Raw genomic sequence first — 20,173 nt, 5'->3', positions numbered from 1 at the left:
GAATTAATAGAGAAGTAATCAAATAAATGGATGTGAACTTTTTTTTCCTGGACGGATAGCTGAGTTGAATGAATAGACAGATGGCTGGATTTAATGATGTTTCTCTGATCCATTAAAACTAATGAAGTTTTGAATGAAAGAAAGAGTCAATGTCTTTACTGCCCAGGAGCATGTTTTCAAAATTCACGATGGTTTATAATAAGGTTTATAAGAAACCTAAAAAACCCAGTTCTGTCATCTATTATTTTTTCACAAATCGCTGAAGTGGTGACAGGATAAGTAACAATAAGGTGCGGCGTTATTAGTATATGTATTCATGTCTATGAGGCTGTGCAAGTTCCTAAAATGCTTATGATGACAACATGTTTAAACTTACATTACAGACAACATATTGTATGCAAAACCAAAAAAATTATCAGATACCACTGTGTAACGTTACAAGTCTTCTTCCGTCCTGTTTGCTTCTGTATTTTATGATTTGAAGCTGAATTAAGTTTATAAGTAATCCATTTAACGTCACTTTGCACTCTGCTTCTATTCTGTCCATTTGCTAACCACGGAGCCTGGAGCCTGTCAAACAGAAAGCCTCAAGTCATGATGCCCTGAGGCTGCTTAATAGAGAGCTGTATCTCTGGAATATGACATAATGGACATGGACAGATTGGTCTGTACTTCATGCAGTCATTCTGAGTCTGAGGCACTGACCTTGTTTAATTCTCAACTATGCTTGACTAAAAGCTTCAGAAAAGCTTTGGGGAAGGTGTTAGCTGTTTCCTCTGGAGAAATACACATTCTGTATCTCTATTTTATTCTTATCTTTCTCAGATATCTTTTTTTTAAAAAAGCTTCAGACTAATCATTTAAGATAAGATTATATTTTACATAATTTTATATAAACATGTTTACCGTTTGCACATTTCTTGTGCTGCATTTAGAATTTGTTCACTCTGTATGGCCTTTTTTCTGCCTCACATCCAAAAGACTTCCTTCTTTTTATTATTGAGAGTCAGGTGTTGAGTTAGTGAGAATAAAGCCGGGTGAGTCATGTCCCATGGTGCAGAGACCTGTCACTGCCACCATTGTCACTGTCGGTCAGTCTCCGTTTCCCCCTTGCTGCACTCTGACATATCCACAGCGCCCTTTTGCCAGCCTGTATGTGTGTATGTGAGCGTGACAGCTTCTCCTTCTCCCAGGGATATCACGTGTCCAACTGTATGCTGTTTTAATAATTCTAATCTTTACATGGCAAAATGTTGGTTACTCCATTATTAAGGGTTTCAGAAACTTCAAATATGCTCACAAATGTTTAACTGTAAGGTCTGGTAGATCTTTGATGTTACTTGTGCATCGTGTAAGAGCCATGTAATGATGCTTTAAATTAATAATTCCATGTGACCACTGATGAAAGCACTGTGGAGGTATAAGATAAAGAAATGCAACAAAAACTATAATCAAGCTGAAGGGGTAGGCAAGTGTCTTAAATAAAAATTGAAAAATTGCGATTAGACAAGTGTGTACCTTCTGGCATCTACTCACACACACACACACTTCAGGACATCGTCTACTGTGATGTGTGTAAGCGCTGATTACAAGAAAGCTTGCACATCCAGATAAAGTAAGGCCAAAGCTTGAATAATTCATTGCGTGTCTCCACCTTGGCCAACCCCACACATCCCTTCCTGAGTACCTGCAGGATCCACAGCTAATAGCGACGCACACAGCAGAGACATAAAATATAACACTTGACCCTCCAGAGAAAAGGTCAATCACTCAATCTGAGAAGAAGCAGGTACAAAGAAAAAGGAGCCATCTACAAACTTTGGTTAAAATGCAGGCCACGTTTTTTTGTCAAGTCTCAATACTGCTGTGGGGTATTTCAGACACGCTGATGTTATCACTCTCATTGGGGATTGAAGTGTGTGTGTGTGTGTGTGCCTATTGCTTTATTTTTTGTTTGCATTTTACTGCATTGTGTGCCTGTATACTGTGCATTTATGTACAGATCTATATGTGGCTTTTTAAGCTGTTTGGAATGTGAACTAAAACAATATAGCTCACAACAATTAATACACAATGTGTCTAATAGTTTGCACATGTGTATTTTCATGTAATAAATACACTTATTAATCAAAATGTGTCATTATTTAAAAACTACAGTACAATAAAGCATTTGCTCCTTTGCCAGTCATATTGTCCACAGCATCAGTGGTCTGTTCCTTTTTTCTGCAGTGTTTTTTGCAGGGCTTATTTTTTGGGCTATTGCTGTATACTTTTTACAAGCACTGTCTGCTCCTTCAGGTTCAGTCCTCTGATCAAAACTTCTGTTTTGTATTCACACTCTTGCAGACCTTTCTTTCAGGAAGCTGAAATTTGAAGCAATATGAGAAACTCTCACTCTCTCACTCTTTTTGTTGCAGACTTTTGTGTGTTTTTGTATTGTCTTGTTAATTTTGTTGTTTTGGTAGCTCATAAAAGAAGATTTCTTCCCCTGTATTTGATAGAGCAGCAAGAGTGAACAGGGAAAGACATGGAGCAAACTCAAACACTGTCTGCTGCATTGTCACCTGCTCAACCTTAATTGATATATTTTACTGAATTTTTTGTATTCACTGGTCTAAGCTGACTCATTTTTTCACTTCTATCCAAATGCCGTATTGAAGAAGGATCTAAATTGCTTTCTTCCAGCCAGCTGCTACACTCAGAATTTAGTTTGCTTTATGACTTTTGCCATATACTGTTAATTCTCTAAAAGTTCAGGTTTTGCCTCTGGCACTTTATTAAGGACTTCCCATTCTAACCAACACCAGAGGAGCTTTTCTTTAATATTTAATTAGAGTTCAAGTGGAGTACCAGAGCTGTAGTACAATCAAGGTTATGCACATGCATTTTCTTTACTGTAAGCATCTATCCCTAAGTGCTAGCACTCTTCGACTTGCAGATGTAACGTCAAATTATTTATTTGTTTTTGGTACATTACAGCGAATATTGTCAGTGAAACAGATCCAATAATTTTTATGTGTTTCATATTTTGCTCAAACTGGCGTTTAATCATTGCAACAGTTAGTGAGTTACATAAAACACAAAAAGGATCACCTACTCTGTTTTGGTTTTGCAATTACATATTTAGCATTTAACAGTTTTCATCAAGGTGTATAGTTGCAGGCAGGTTGAAGGCTCAGTAGATATATCACTCAACAGCTCCCTGCTGCCACTGCAGTCACTGCAGACTATACATGAAATACGTCATCTCCCCATTTTGAAGCTTCAGTGTTAGCATCTTGGCTGCTATCATGCTATCATGGGGCATGATAGTTGCATTAAAATGCTCCGACCAAACATAGGTGGTAGCTCTTGGCTACATCACCCCCTATCTGTGCATGCACCTGTCCCTTAAAGCAGCCTTGCCTCAACTTAAAGCGTTGATAAATTGTAACGGGTTAGTTTTACATAAGCTATATACCCTTGTAAAATTATTAGCTATAAAGATCAGTTGCTAAGCATGATCGTTTCTGTGCTAAAGATTGTTATTTTATTATCTAGTCCATACAGATTGAATCATGACCTAGTCTCAAAAAGTCACTAAAAGAAATGCCGTTTTTGGCACTTGGCTTCAGTTTTCAGACTGAAAATGCTGGCACAAAATGCAAACAATATTAACTGTATCAGTTGTCAGCCCCATGGTAGACTGGTGTCCTCTCTCAGGTGTAAACCCTTCTTTTGAACAGAGACAGGCATTGTGCAATTTGCTATTTCTGAGAGCACAGCAAAGCTTCAGGGCGACTGTGAAGAGTAGGAACTGCTACAAGAATAAAAACACACAAATAAAGGCACATTGGCACCACTTTTGCTGCAAATAAACAGATGTGACAGAAATACCTTCTTGTTACTTTTTCCATCAGCGCTTGCATTCCCCAACAAGATTATTTTATCATGTGGCAATGAATGAATGCTTTAAAAGTACTGTCCTCTGCTTTCTTCCCAGTGCGGATGAAAGGTTTGATGCCACGTTTCACACCAACGTGCTGGTGAATGCGTCGGGTAACTGCCAGTATATTCCCCCTGGCATCTTGAAGAGCACCTGTTACATTGACGTGCGTTGGTTTCCCTTCGATGTGCAGAAGTGCGATTTGAAGTTTGGCTCATGGACACACAACGGCTGGCTTCTGGACCTCCAGATGCTCGATGTGGACACATCCACTTATATACCAAATGGAGAGTGGGATCTTGTGGGTAAGAGGGCTTCTTTAATCAGAACATTGCAGAACTTTGCAATAAGAAAGGCTGCTTAATTCAATCTGTCACCAGAGAGTGAGGTGTTACATCAGGTTTTCATAAATCAATATTTCGAATATCTTTTAAGTAAATAAAAAGCTAAAATACTCAGACATAAGCAGATGTTATACATTATATACATGCACACTGCCTGTTAATAGACTGACATGAGGCCAAAAAAATGAGCTATAATGAATAGACTGGAAATGGAAGAAGTTTTGGAAGACCTCTCGAGGGTTTCAAGCTGGGACAGAGTAGAAGGAAATCCCAGTTCCAGGGCTCTGGGGTTTAGGTTAGTTTGAAATGGGTGTGAGACAGAACCAGATGGCATGCAAGAGAAACAGTTTGACACTTTGACATGAGTGTAGCCAAGCCATATGTGAGTGGAGCTAATCACTTCCCTAGAGCTGAACCTTAAGGTGAGAAAATTCTAAAATTCAGGAAAACCATGGCCTACCTACTTTCTACTTTTTTATTTTGCCAAACATTTAAATACAGAGTGAAAATAATGAGGTTGAAATACAATTTTATTTGAGAAGGGACTGTATAAAATATTAACATAAATGCTGCCATTCAATGCATTGTACCAGAGTTAGCTTAAGCTAATTTGCAATCCCATTGGCAGGTCGCATGGTCACATGGTGTTTGGGTTTACATGGTAACAAACATTTAAATGAAGTTCGCTCTTTAGTCCACAGAAACAGATCTGCATTTGTGTCCTTCAGGTGTGCCGGCCAAGCGTAATGAGTTGTACTATGAGTGCTGTAAGGAGCCCTACCCTGATGTGACGTTTACAGTCACCATGCGCCGCAGGACTTTGTATTATGGACTAAATCTGCTCATCCCCTGTGTGCTGATCTCTGGCTTGGCCCTGCTGGTCTTCCTTTTACCTGCAGACTCAGGAGAAAAGATTTCTCTGGGTGAGAGGGGCATGCTGAACACACGTTAGCTTACTGCAGATATGTATTGGTGCATATGTGAATAAGTAACAAAAAAGAAGAATTGATATAGAATATTGGTCGAGTAAAATAAAACAAACAACAAAGGGGGTGTATTGTTTAGACATTCTTTAAGTTTTTAAATAAAGGAGAGTGTTCAAATTAATAAGAATGCAAACACCCTGCACAGTACATCAAAACTTCAAGGTGCCCTCACATGCATTGCAAGCATATTTGTCCACAATGAATGTTGTAATGAATTCATGCATTTAAAGACACTTTAAAAAAAAATCACTGAATGCATTCTGTCAGTGCAGAGCATTGATGAATAGCTACCTGTCTGTGAGCAATCAGCAGCTACAAAGTAGGGGAGTTTTGAAGCTGTAACCTACCTTGAACATGTCAGAGAGGGCACCATCTGACAAATGGTTGTAGTCATGAGAACATAACTGATTACATACATAAGTAATTACAAGAATAATTTCATACACCAGTGACCCTGATTGCATCATTATGTATATGCTCATGTTCTCTCTCACTGTGTCTCTCTTGGTTTCTGTCTCAAGGCATCACTGTGCTGCTTTCGCTAACTGTCTTCATGCTTCTGGTAGCTGAGATCATGCCTGCAACGTCAGACTCTGTCCCCCTCATTGGTGGGTTATATTTCTGTGTCTGTGTGAGTACATGTAACATGTTTAAGCGTGTGTGAATGTTGAATCAGGGGGAGCAAATGAGATTGGTATGCCTTAGAAGATAAAGCATACCAATGATTTTGTTTAGCTTCACCTGATACTTACTGATTATACCTCTTTGTCAAAACTTTATTATGGCTTCTGAAAAATGAGTGACAGCAGCAATAACAGGATAACTTACATTCACCTGCCACTTTATTAGTTACAACTTGCTGGTACTACTTCCGATTCATCTCAAAGGCGCTCTATTGGATTGAGATCTGGTGGCTGTGGAGTACACCAGTAAACCAGTTTCAGATTATTTCAGCTTTGTGTGCTGGAAGCAGGCAGAAGATGAGAACATTTTGTTCATAAAAGGAATGGACTCTATGTTCACTTGGTACTAAAGAGCCCACAGTGTGCCACCACCATCACCACCACCTAGAACAGGGTGGATCCATACTTTCATGGCATTTATGCAAAATTCTTGCCCTGCTGTCCAAATATATATATATATATATATCTGAGTTACTGTAGCTGTCAGGGCATGAGTCTTTTATTACTCGCCAGCCGTTAATCACAACATAGGTGTGCTAATTTCTTGTTTGGCTTAGTTCATTTTAATTGTGTTTTGATTAATTCGTAATTTAGTTTGTTCTGTCTCAAAAAACAATGTGGTTTGGGTCCACTTACCGTATTTCTGGAATTATTGTACATCTTGTGTTTTTCTATTGATTCTACCTCCGTATAGATATACACTTTCTAATAGCAGCCTAATTTCGTGCTCCACTTCTACTATAACCTTCTTTTCTGTCCTTTTCTTTTTTTTCTTTTCTTTTCTTTTCTTTTCTTTTCTTTTCTTTTCTTTTCTTTTCTTTTCTTTTCTTTTCTTTTCTTTAAGGCCCTAACCTCTTCTCTTTTATCTTTTTAAAAAAATATATATATATCCTAACAAATAATAATGAAACTCCACCTACACACTTATCCTACCCCCTCCTCTACTGCTTCCTGATAAGAGTCTCTCTCTCTCGCCTCTGTTTTTGGGTTTATTTACCTTTGTTCTCTGTTTTGTTGCACTGTTTTGCACTGCTTTTATTCACCCAGCTTCAGTTCAAATGTGCATCTCTTCCCTTTAGCAAAATAGTGTGTTGTAGATTGAGGAGAATTGCTTTCCTTTCATGATAGAGTGTGAAATCAGCCTAGTTTATTCAGTCTTGTCTGTTTCTAAATGCTAGTAATTATGAGCATCTAATAATAAAATGAGGAGTAAGTGGGGAAAAAAACATGCCACAAGTAATAAAATGATTGATCTCATACATAACTCTGGGGAAAAAACAATTAAGCCTTGTTGATTTTCTTTTGTGTGTGTGTGTGTGTGTGTGTTTGTGTTTGTGTGTACTAAACAGCTCAGTACTTTGCCAGCACCATGATGATTGTGGGAATGTCTGTGGTGGTTACAGTTATAGTCTTACAATTTCACCACCATGACCCTCACGGCGGGAAGATGCCTAAGTGGGTAAGTGACTGAAGCTTATATTAAAAGATATCGTGTTTGTGTTTGAATGAATATGTTAACGGTGCCTATGTGTTGATTTTCCCCTTTCTTCTTTCAGATCCGTGTGGTTCTGTTAAATTGGTGTGCCTGGTTTCTCCGTATGAAACAACCTGGCGATGAGCGCAAGCGGCCGGGTTACAAATATCGTCACACCTCCCACCACCACTCCAGCACCAGCTCCATAGAGATGGGAACAGTACCAAGCCTTACTGTGCCGATGTCACAGACGTCCTGCCCACCCTCAGGCACCTCCAATGGTTCCATGAGTCTCTACTTTGGCAGTTACCATCCTATAGAAAGCCCACACTGTCCACCTTCTAGTGACTCTGGGGTAACGCTTGGGGGACGTGCCCACAGCTCCCCCAGTGATGAGGCAGAGCCACATGTCAGCAGTGGTGTTGTAGGCCTGGGGATGGGAGTGGGCCTCCCCCCACCAGAGATCCAGCGTATTTTGGAGGAGGTGTCGTACATAGCTCAGAGGTTCCGGGACCAGGATGAGGCTGAGGCGATCTGCAGTGAGTGGAAGTTTGCAGCCGCAGTAGTGGACCGGCTGTGTCTAGTGGCGTTTTCTCTCTTCTCAATCATTTGTACCTTCACAATCCTGTTGTCTGCACCCAACTTCATAGAGGCTGTTTCTAAAGACTTCACATAACTGGTTACAACAGGAGAGAAGGAATGAAGAAGGTGTAACAGGGAGAGAGAGAGTGTAAGAGTGAGGACAGTGGAGAGGGCATAAATGTACGTGGTCCCAAACCAACCAAATCTACTGAATAGGAGGCGAGCTTCAAAATGTGGTGCAAATAAATGCAAAAGCACCTGCATCATGCTACATCATAAAGGTCAGGAAAAATTCTTTTTATTCTTTCTGTCTTGATATAAGAAATAGATTGATAGATTTTCTTTAAAAGGAAAAAAATATAACCAAATAAACAAACAAAAAAACTCAGAACACAGAAAAGCAGTGAGAAAGCAGAGGACAGCATTGCATACGTTTCTTTTACATTGAGTAAGTGGAAGACAACTGTCTTTACCCTGAAACTAGTGTAAACATCATTTCTGTCCATTAAAATCACCTCTCCAATGATACAAACTCCACCACAGTCCTCTTTGCTAAATATTATTCTCCTGTCCACTTGCACCACCTCAGTCTGAGTTCATACACCCGTTGTTTACCTTTTAAGCTAATAAGGAAGTCACACATTACTTCTGATAATGTAAATCCTTGTAAAAAATGTTTAGTGTAGTTACTGAAATGAGATGTTTCACTGTGAATCTTAATGTTTTCTTGTCCGCGTAGATCAACAGAGCACTGAACAAAACTTTATTGCTTTATTGTTCTTTATTCATCAGTTTAGGAACTTCTCACTTTGTCTTGCCTCTTCATTTCGAACTATAGAATCTGTAACATAATAAGAGCTGTTTGGGACAGTGAAAAATAATGTTTATGAAATATCCAGTGTATTGTATTGACAGCACTGTGTTGACTGGTATTTATGGTTGTTGACCAGTAAAAACAAGATGAACTGGTGTCTTTTCTTTTTCGAGTACTGTAAAATATCACATGTTGACCTGTACAGTAAATCATATAACCAAGTGCTCTGATGTGACATGCGCTTAATATTCATTTAACTGTTGAAAACAGGTCACGTAGTTGCACCAGTTTAAAAAACAAGCAATCACTTGAAAGCTGTTAAAGAGTTTGCACTTGTTGGAAATCATACGTGGTTTCTAAGGATGAAGAACAAAGTGACTTTTGAATCCTTGACACTGCTGACACTTGCTAGAGGCTCAATCGCAAACAGAAAATGTCATAACCTCATTTGCCACCATATCACCAAAGAATATAGTGTTGATTCAGGCTAGGATCCCAGTATGAGTTTTCCTGAAGGAGCTGAGGAACTGAAAGTGACTGAAAGCTGTAAATGTTTACTTCCACCTCCACCTCCCACCCATGGAACAGTTGCCACCATTCTCTGGTAGTTTATCTCTTTCATTCTGCCTAAATGTGAGTGTTTTGCTCTCTGTGTTAATAAAAGACTATTTATTCTCCGTATAACAGGCTCTGCATAAATCTGTGGGGATATAATGTGCAAGGAGGCAAACGTGTGGCTTTGTTGCTATGTGAGACAGTCACTATAGAGTCTACACATAAAACACAATCACATCTAATCCTTATTGGTCTATTGTTGTGAATATTGCATTTATTGAATACTTTTAATCACAGAATGATCCCAAACAACAAATAATAGTTGAGAATTGCTGTAAAACACTTCAAACAGTCCAAGGATCTTACTGGAGTAGGCAAATACAGTGTAACATTTTATTCAAGATCTGTATATTCTTCGCTCTTTTCAGTAAAGCTTTGGTTTCCTTAGATAGTGGCATAAAATTGTCTTTGGTCCCAGATAAGGAAGGGGAATGAAAAATTGAATGCGGGAGGAAATTAAATATAAATCTGAGCTAAAACCATGACCAAGAATTTGGGGCATGTTTTCCTTCTGTGATTTAGGAAACATGCTCTGATTTCTTTCTTCCTCTTTTCCTTTTTTTCTTTTGTGAGACCAACAAAGACATTCTCTAAAGTCCCAACTGTTTGATGTTTTGTGGAAAAACTCCAACTGATAGGACTGAGCCAAGACTTCAGGAAGAATGACTTGTGCATTTAAGTCTTGAAGCGATTTTACTGTTGTATGTACGCAGACAGGAGTAGTGTTAAAACCAGTTTACAAGTGCACATTTCCTTCTACAACCACAATTTTCCTGAACTCAAGCACAAACTCATTTTGTTAACAGTAAAACTACAAGTATTATCATTTGAAATGATTCGATTCACATGGCAACATTAATTAAAAATAAAACCTTTGTTCAGGTAAATCTTTTGAAGCTTAGAAATTAGGGTGGGCTTTATTTTGCAGGGGTGGACGTGACAAAATAAACCTTTTGGTTGAAGGGTTAGACTGAAAAAAAATATCATACTGTACAGTTGTGTGCCTCTGACTATGAAGAAAATCTATACTGATGTAGTTGGTATGTATAGATGATGCCACAGACTGGCATGTATACTTTTTATTTATTTATTTTTTTTATAAAAATTAAGAACTCTATAGATTCCTCCTTCTGTTGTATTATGTAACTGTGATCAGTCTCACCCTCATGCTTGTCTTTTATTATTAATAAATTCAGGGTTATAGATTTGATCAAAATCACACCAAACAGTCAAAGTAACAAAAGTTAATCTCAATTTACAGTTGGGGGAAATAATAATAGGAAACCCTGCAGAATTTGTTAGTTTGCTGTTATCTTTCTCTCCTTTAAAATTATACACAGTTCATTTCTTTGTAAGTAGACAAACTTACAAATTCAGCAGGGGATATAATAACTATTTGCCCCACTGTAGGTCAGAAGGTGGCTCAGTAGTAATCTATGGCCCCCATTTACCTGTATGCACTCTCGATAATACCTGGGCATGTTCCTGTTGAGATGGTGGATGGTGTCCTGGGGATCTCCTCCTAGATCCAGATCTGAATTAGCTCCTGGACATTCCTTGGCACTATTTTGTGACTGAAATGAACCAATACACAACACTCCAGAGGTTCTCAGATGAAGGCAACGATTGGCATGAGGGCCAGTGCCTTTGTTATCCAATAACTGCTGACACAATCTGGCACATGAGGCCTCACATGGGCTCAGAGAACCAACTTAAGTTCTGCCTGTGCAGTCTGAATAGGCTGCAGATATGGTTTCATGCTACCCACAGTGACAAGGACACTGACAAAAAGCAAAACTAGAGGAAAATCAGTCAGGAGAAATAACAGACACTAGTCTGTGGTCACCACCTGCAAAACCATTCCTTTTTGGGGAGATCAGTTGTTTTTGTCTTGGCACTGCGCCTGTTGTGACTTTAATTTAAATGAAAGCGTGAAATAGATTCACACTGGTTTATGCTTCCTGACTGGACAGCAGGATGTCTCTGAAATGTAACTGTTTTGGGGTTGTGCAGTGATGATTAAACATTTCCTTAATTTTTGCAGTGTATTTCATTGTGTGCTTTTCACTGAGACAATAAGAAATGGTTTCTAATAATATATTTTGGCTTGTAACTAATGTCACCAAGCTAAAGCTCATAGGTATGGTAAAATTATAATATAACCACATTTCTCACCAGGCACATAAAGTTATTTTTCATAAGACTGTTTTGAGCGGGGTTACCCGTCGAGTGAATTCTCCGGAAAATTAAATACTGTATGATTAAAACTGTGAAAACCAAGACATAAAAAAATTATTTTGGACTAAATATATTTCAATAACAACAATAACAAAATGCTAAGTAAAAATATGAGGGGGTACTGCAAGAATTACTGCAGATGCCTTCTCTCATGGAAAAACTTCCTTCTTTCTGACCATAAGAAGGTCTATTATTCACGTCCATTATTCAATGTTTATTCTCGTGCATACATTATTTTGTGTGTGTGTGTGTGTGTGTGTCCGTGTAGAACATGTTGAGGGACTAAAGTACTGTACTGAGATATGCCTGCTGCACTGCGTTGGCATTCAAATTACTTATTAAAAGGGCATGGGAATAGAAATGAGCGAAACAGTCCATGACAGCAGGAGATGAAAGCACTGCACCTCAACGGCATCACTATGAACAAGCTGTTAAAGAAACACGTTAACTTGAAAACTTAAAATCTATTCGTTGATGTAAAACATGAAACTGCATGATCAGACATTGTTTAACAGCTATTACAGTGGAGGTTTTGAATAATTTTGTCAACATACTATAAGCAGGAGATGCAACTGTATCCTAATACAAATGCACCATTAAACACCGGTGCCAGTTTAAATTTGTAAGTAGAACAAAGAGGGTACATTAACCTCCTTGTTCCAATTGTCTGTGAATTTCACGACTCACAAGTGCCACTTCATCGATCTATCCACACGAAAGCCCACATACTTTTATTCTGCAGTTGTGGAAGTTAGATAATTAGAATTTATATTTTGGTAGAGAACATACGCAAAAGTGTAATTGTGGACATAAACTGAGTTTGGTTTAAAAAAAAACACACAGAGACACTTTTAGAGAGAAGACACTTAGACTCAGTCAGTGGGAATATTACATAAATGAGAATAAAGAGGGAATCCTACAAATGGAAGGTTTGTGATAAGAGAGCTTCTGTATCCCATGTATTCATATATTTTGTGAGTGTGTGTTATGCATAAAAGCTCTTAAGATATTCTGGCTGGGAGACAAGTAGCCTCTCTATATAAAGCATACTGTGTTAAAGGTTAATCCCCCTCACTCTGTTTCTGCAAGACAGGCCCTCCTTTGTTTAGCTTTGCTTGCCTTAGCTACACACTTGAGGTTTTGTGTATATTTGTATGTCTGTGTGCACTCACGGTCTACACACTGATGATGGTATAGTGGAGCAAAAACAAAAAATATAAAAAATAAAAATAATTTAAAAAAAATACTCAGGGGAAAGTTATATTTGAATCCAGGACTTTAGGTTAGTAACAGGTATGTTATTAAACAGTAATAAACCATAACTAGCCAGCCCTTTAATCCATATTAGTGATACAAGGCTGAAACACATATCAACTTAAAATGATTAATTTACATTCATTAAAGGACCCCAATATAAGAAGAATTCATATTTATTTGGTAAATTAAGTACATTTTGTTGTGACATGTTACCACATAAGTACTGCCAAAAATCGTTTTGTTTTTTTTAACTTCCCAACTGGTTTCACTGCAATCTTTTCTTTTACTAACTGGCACTGAAACAAGACCAGAAAACACCAACTTCATGTAATTAAATTGGTTAAAATTCTACCTCGAAGTGTCGACATCTGACATATTATCATCTCTAACACTTTGTCATTATTTGTCATCAAACAATGCAGAAAGACACTGGTGCCATATTGGTACAAACAAACAACCATAACTCAGGGCAAGAAGAGTCTAGGACACCTAACGGGCAGGGAAAAGCCAAAATAACAAGGACCTAAACATGCAGCAAACAAATTCAATACTATAAACAAAAGCAATGCAAGTGTAAAAAACTATTAGGGCATTCAGGTCATGGAGGAACATTTTAATCTCTAAATCAGTTTTAGGCTTGGACCTATTCATGAATTTACAGGAAACATAGTCAGGTTAAGTCAGTTCATTTATATCACACATTTAAATACAACAGATCCACAGAAAGCATGGGAGATGCTGTATAATCCATTTATAATGAATTAGAAGTCACTCACCTCCCTTTAATTAGAAGTCTGGTTGCTCTGGTACTCATCTGATACATCATCATGGATCAGAGCACAGCAGTGGTGAGAAGGTAATGGTAGGTTTGTGATACACACTTATACATTATATTGTAATCTCTTTATTGTTGCTATTGATTATTATCAACATTAACAATTCAAGATTTTTACATCATAGATTTACAGTAAAACATACATGACCAGACCTAAGCAGACCCATATGGAAAAGAAACAGTAAAAACTTATATGATTTACTCATGAAAGTGGCCACTTTCTCATTACTTTCATATATTGTTTTAGTAAGTGTCCAAAACATACAAGTTTCATTATATAATTTTTCAAGGGATCTTATATCTGTTTTCACTCTTGTATGCTTTTCATACAAGTTTCACACAAGACAGATACAAACTTTATAAGATTTATATATATATATTCCATATGGGAGAGCTCAGTGTATACAGCAGAAATACAGCAGCAGCATGCTCTGGAGCGATCCAAGGACTGTGAAAGTAGATGTTCAGCAAAATTCAGAGATTTCCCCCTGTGGGTGGAAAAAGTCTTTCTGTTTTCTGGCATATAATTTGTATTTCAAACCTGTGCAAATATGTTTTACATTTTTAAACCTTCCTCAAAAGCATTTTCATGCTTTACATCTTCAGATCATGTTGTATGTTTTTCACCATTAAAAAAAATTGGAGGTCTTGGAAAAGCAATCAGACTGTTCCATTAGAACAGATGTGTGCACCCCATTTCATGCGCACCACCTGGTATGTATAGCAAACTCTCAATGATGGAGAGAAAGTCAGCCTGTTAATGTTTAAGTGCCTGAAATACTTGCCAGACCTTCACCTTCAAGACTCTTCTGGGATCACAACATGTAAAAAAATGTTGTTGTTGCTGCTGATGTGTTCCCCGGTGTTGCTGTTTTATATCGAGCCAGCAACAGAAGCTTTGAAGTCTGGATCTGTTAACATGGGGTTAAAGTGGTAGCAAGACTGAATGTCAGGGCGCCTTCACGTACACACACATGCAAAATTTCTGAAAATACACTCGCACATAAACACATGCTTATGTGTTGCCGGTGCACCATAAACTCGATCACATATGCTGCGCACGGTGGGGGATTCAGTGAGGCCAGATTGCATGTCAGACTGCTGAGCTCGGCGTGCAAATGATGCATCACAGGGAATCAAGAAGAATTGAACCAAAGCAGATTTTTTTATTTCAGTTTTTCCTGCGAATATAAATTAAAATCTATGAACCTAAAAATGCAACAACAGTATATGACGGACTGAAAATGAATAATTTAGGGATCCAAACCATAAACAGGTTCAGGAAGATAGGGAAAAGTCAGGAAAGGGCAGCAAAGTAATAAAATCCATAAAAAAGTTATGGAATGAAGCTCAACCTTATTACCATCCAATATGGGAATGACCTCTGCCTGCTGAACTGCTGGGCCAGCATTATTATTTTAAAGAAAAATGAAGCTCTCACTTTGTGTTTGTGTGTGGCAGGTGGATTATGAGTGGGTGGAACTGTGTGTGTTTATGCTTGGTGAGTGGGATTTGAAAGCCAAATGTTATTGCTTTCCGAACACACACTAGCTTCAATGCACAAATACTGAACATCACCAGAGGCCATTACCACCCCTCTTGCTCCCTCTTCACATTTTCTCATTCCGGTCCCAATTAATCCAACCCTGCTGGATGCTGCTGCCGCCATACCCGAATATTGTTTCTCTTTTCCCTAAATGTTGCCAGGCCACCTGCCTGGTCCTCTGATCCAAGGAATCCCAAACACACAATCTCCCTGTCCAGCCAGCACATTTGTTAGATTGGTTAGAGCAATTTCCCTCCATTTTCTTCTGCTTATCTGAGTCAAGGATTTGGGATGGAGTGGTGATATGGGCAGCCAGATGTCATAGAGTGAGAAGCAGGGTACACTCTGGACATGTCACCAATCTGTCACAGGGCCAACACAACTGTACATGCTCACAATATACACCTATGACCAATTTATTATCACTAATTAACTTATCTAGCTAGCTAGCTAGCTATCAATCTAGCTGAGCAAAAATTTCAAATATAGTAGTCTGCCCAGATCATGTCAGGTTTCAAGGACAGCAAGAGTGAAGACTGACTTGTATTGTTATTTACAATATTCAACGCTGGACTCAACCCTAATCTGAAACGTCAACACTGTGATAACGGAGCCTTAGATCATTAAGATGGAATTGACATCCATGCAGTGTTGAAGCCATTATTTTTTACAACACTCGCCTTCATGCCTTGACTTACAGAAATGGCTCTTTCATGCAGACATACACTGTTAAATTACCTGCTGTGAAACAAGCAAGGATACAAAAAAGCAGTGAAAGCTTTATTTGAGGTTAGGTAAAGCATCACTGATAATCCTCAGGCATGAAGTAATCTGAGTATGTGGATTACCGGTTTGAAAACACTTCCTCGAGTACTAAAGTAGGAAGCCATGACGACCAAGTGGCAACTATGTGTTTTTTTCCCATTTTAGTCAGTTGCTCACCGTTCACTCTCAGAGGTGTTACATGTCTCATTAAACTCTTGCTCTTTCATTTTAGGTGCATGAAATCAATTCCAGACAGCTTCCTGTGAATCCATTTACACCACAACCTTTGATACCTTACTGGATTTCACTCATTAGATTTGATAAGGGAAGGAAAACCTGTGCAGGGAAGTGTATAGTTCCTAAAGGGCAAATATCCATGAACATCATACCACCAGTGGGTGGCCATGCTGCCTGATTACCTATTTTCCTAGTCAAACCAGAACTGATCATCACGTTTTTTATTACATGTCACAATTGTTTAGATGACCGCTTTGCTTAGCCTGTGGTTAATCTGTTAGTGCAAGTAGGGGGAATGTTAACACTTCATATTTGTTCAGATTTTACCCCATTCAGTCGGCTAAATATTTATGTTTGATCTCCATTTATGTCACAAACCAGCTCAAGATACAGAAAAGGAAAAAAAGACCATACAGACAACTGAGAAATGAATTTAAGACAAACACGGCTCAGTGGTGTAAGGTGAGGCCATAAAATCATAAAAAAAAAAAAACAAAGCACAGAAAGAACATCAAGCAGAGTCATTAAAAACCATCACAAATTAACCGATATCTTACTAATCTGCAGCACACCATGCTTCCATTTAGGCAAGGTTCACATGGGCTTGTTAAAAAAAGCATTTTTAACTGGGTTACTATTAATCTTTGAGCCATTACAAAGGGAAACTTAGTAAGGTCTTTGTTGGAACATATCAAACATGAAACTCTGACTGCTGCCACACCTCATCTGTGAGTCAGCGACTTCTATCATTGTGATGCGTACAGTGACAGCTGCTACAAAAGGTCTATGAGCTCTATGATCAGGTTTTAGATGTGCAAATTGACTTTTCCATTGCAGCTTTCTTGCATCATGCTTCTGTGCCAAGCTTATTTCTTTCTTAGACTAAATCATTTCTTTCAACAACTCAGCAATCTTTTTTCTACACACTGGGCTCTGCTCATAGTGAGTGAAACCAACCCTTGTCTATTAGGAGACACATGTCGAGGAAAAAATATAACTAAAAGTGGACTCCTTACTCAAGTCCATATACAGCTTCCAAGACTTAATGGCTCCGGCACTTAATCTAAACAACCAAAAGCACTTGCCCTTTTCCTGATGGGTGCCCCAAGTGTTCTTTTCTTGAGGTAAATTTTTATTTATTTATTTATTTAATGTGTGTGTATGTGGAGCCCTGCCTGTGCCCCTCAACAATAACATTTGACTATTAATCACAATTTTGCTAAATAAAAGGTTCTGGTTTGCATCAGTCACATGACTACCATTAACCAATGCTCACCGTTAATGGCAGAGCGTACTGGTTATGAGCCGGAAATGAGCTCGCAAAGAGCATGCACATTTTTTGCCACCTGGGCGGTGCGCAGTTGTAGTATGATGAGATTCCATATTAGATTCCTGATGAATGTGGGTTGTTGTTATTCAGCCCGGTTCTATCTGCCCCTTTTTAACTGGAGCACCCGCCCCTTCAAACATCTCTGCACAGCCCTGAAAGCAGGGTATACTTTAGGGTGTTGATACAGTGAGCTAGAAAAGCCAATATCACATGAGCATACATTGTCCTTAGGGATGATATCTGCTTCTGATGAAACCAAAATGTAGGTACATCCATAATTTATTTGCAGTCTTTGGTTATTCATAATATCAGTAAACAATAATATCTCCTTACTTGTAGGCGATGAGTGCAGGGAAGCTAGTAACAGACACAGTAGCCAACTGTTCACACTAAATAACAGCCGTCTCAATGGACAGACTAGATGCACTATTAACCAGGTGTCAGGAATTGGACTGGGGCACTGTTACAATGGCAGGTGGAGTGAGGAAGAAAGGATGATGAATCCAGCCCAGGTCAGGATCTTGCTAACACAAGTTTGCACATAAGGACTCAAAAAGGTTAGCCACACAAAAAGAGGAAATGTCAAGCCATCAAGGGCTGTAACAAATATATGCTCTGTTTTTCCACCACAGCCATTTCTACTTGCTACTTCCCTCCACTCTGTTTAGCAGCTGTGTGATGGGTTTGCATGATGAGTCTGTAGGGATTAGACTCCCAGATAAGGGGGCAAGTAGCCAGTTAATGTGAAATTCCATCAAGCCAAATTCATGCAAATGACCCCAGCTGCAAAGGCTTACAGAACAGCCTTACTCTACACACAAGCAGACACACACTTTGCTTGACAAAGTATGTGCATATGCAATCCTGCACACATGCATGCTCACATGTATTCTTAACAGTAGCCGACACGTTCTTAACGGGAACGATAATGGTCTCATCCTTGTGTCTCTCCATTTGCTAATGTCCCATATGTGCTCACTTGCTAGAAATGAGCTCTTGTGCCTGTCTTCATTCTGTTCACTGCACTGCAAATGGCAAATGTGTCCCTTATGTAGAGATATAGCATCTCGCTTAAAGGAAAAGCGTAAACCTCATTCCTATCCTCAGTTTTAGAGCGTTGAAGACAGGACAGAAAGGTTTTGAGCTGCCTTGGAGTTTGAATTTACAAGTGAACTGCACACAGAGTACCAGAGCAGCGTAACAAGACCACAGCAACAAAAAAAGCAAATGCTGAATACACAATTTGGATGCAAAAGAAAATCTATTTAAATATTCAATTAATTTGTCCTACTTTATATTTTTTCGCCCCTTTTCTTCCTTTTCTCCAAGAAGTGCGAAACATTGGAGAAGCTGTCTGACAACATTGAAAGTTGTGTTAAATAAAAGCAGACAAGTCTGCCTGAACACCCAGTGGAGGAATAAAAGATGAGAAGCAACTTCTTCCATAACTTCCCCTCTCATCTTTCCACTCGCCATGTTGGATGACGCAGTAATAACGCAGTAAAATCTGGAGATTGTTCTCAAAAGGTTGACAGATTAACATGAAATGAAAAAATGACAAATGAATAAGAGGAATCTGTCAGCACGGGAAAATAATTTCACATTATTTGGTTTCAATATGGGAATATATTGAAGAATTTATCAAATATGCCTAAAGTAAGTGGAGAGATACAATTTCCCACCAAGAAAACCTTACTGTGCAAATTATGATCAATGCAATGTCTAATATCTGTTTGATTCACAGTTTGTCTGCATTTATGTAATTGCCTAAGTGGTCTCGAGTGCCTCATGCTGTAAATCTGGACCCTTTGGACCCCGTCTGGAAACATCTAAGTTATGTTTCATAAATGTTTTCTACTTTGCTTTTTTCCACCTTTGTTTCCACATAACCCCCAACCTCAATTTTCTTTTTCCTTCTGCTCTTTATCATACCCCATTTGATATGTGTGTCGTGCTTTGTTTTATCTCCCTCTGGAGAATAAAGACACTGTGGCAGGCCTGCAGACTCCCCATACAGCTGCCATATAAAACCTTGATTCCTCCACCAAAGTACAGACTACAACAGGAAATGGTTAAAGCTTTCATTTTGAAGGCTTTTCTTATCTTTATGTGCTCAAGCTCAACAAAGCGCACATTTAAAATCGTATCTTATTCTATTCTAGTTACAACATGAATGGTCCAGGGCAGCCTCACATTACTTGTCTTGTCAAGAGACTGTTTTCTCATTTTAACAGTCATAGGACACATGGGGGTCATAAAGGTTGGTGCTTAATGTGAACCTGTAATAGCACATGAGCCATATGACACTTTATCAAATCAATAGGTCTCCCAGGACAGACACAAGGACAAAACTATCTGTGAAATGACCTTTGCTAACATCAGGTGATTCTGTTTCAAATGGTTTAATGACACATCATCTTCTGGCACAGGGATTAAATTTAAATGTGTATATACATAATCCCATTATGCTACAATAAGGATCTGCTCTGGTTAACTTTCAGGGTGTTTATGATACAGAAACTATATATGTAATTCTTTCCTG

The 20,173-nt window shown here is 38.6% G+C and overlaps 1 protein-coding gene across 1 annotated transcript in view; it reads left to right on the top strand.

Moving 5' to 3' along the window:
- LOC102309658 (neuronal acetylcholine receptor subunit alpha-7) overlaps window positions 1-8,963 on the top strand; it is a 31,325-nt gene extending 22,362 nt beyond the window's left edge. Inside the window, exons 5-9 of the mRNA XM_005913403.3 lie at window positions 3,983-4,230; window positions 4,998-5,192; window positions 5,777-5,863; window positions 7,288-7,397; window positions 7,495-8,963. Coding sequence (XP_005913465.1) covers window positions 3,983-4,230; window positions 4,998-5,192; window positions 5,777-5,863; window positions 7,288-7,397; window positions 7,495-8,088 — 1,234 coding nt within the window. The 3' untranslated portion in view covers window positions 8,089-8,963. The remainder of the gene's footprint in view (window positions 1-3,982; window positions 4,231-4,997; window positions 5,193-5,776; window positions 5,864-7,287; window positions 7,398-7,494) is intronic.
- Window positions 8,964-20,173: the final 11,210 nt, after the last annotated feature.

Source organism: Haplochromis burtoni, unplaced genomic scaffold (genome assembly GCF_018398535.1).
Source record: "Haplochromis burtoni strain Fernald_Lab_line unplaced genomic scaffold, NCSU_Asbu1 Contig_4, whole genome shotgun sequence".
Classification (NCBI taxonomy): Eukaryota; Metazoa; Chordata; class Actinopteri; order Cichliformes; family Cichlidae; genus Haplochromis; species Haplochromis burtoni.
This window is presented reverse-complemented; position numbering and strand designations above follow the sequence as displayed.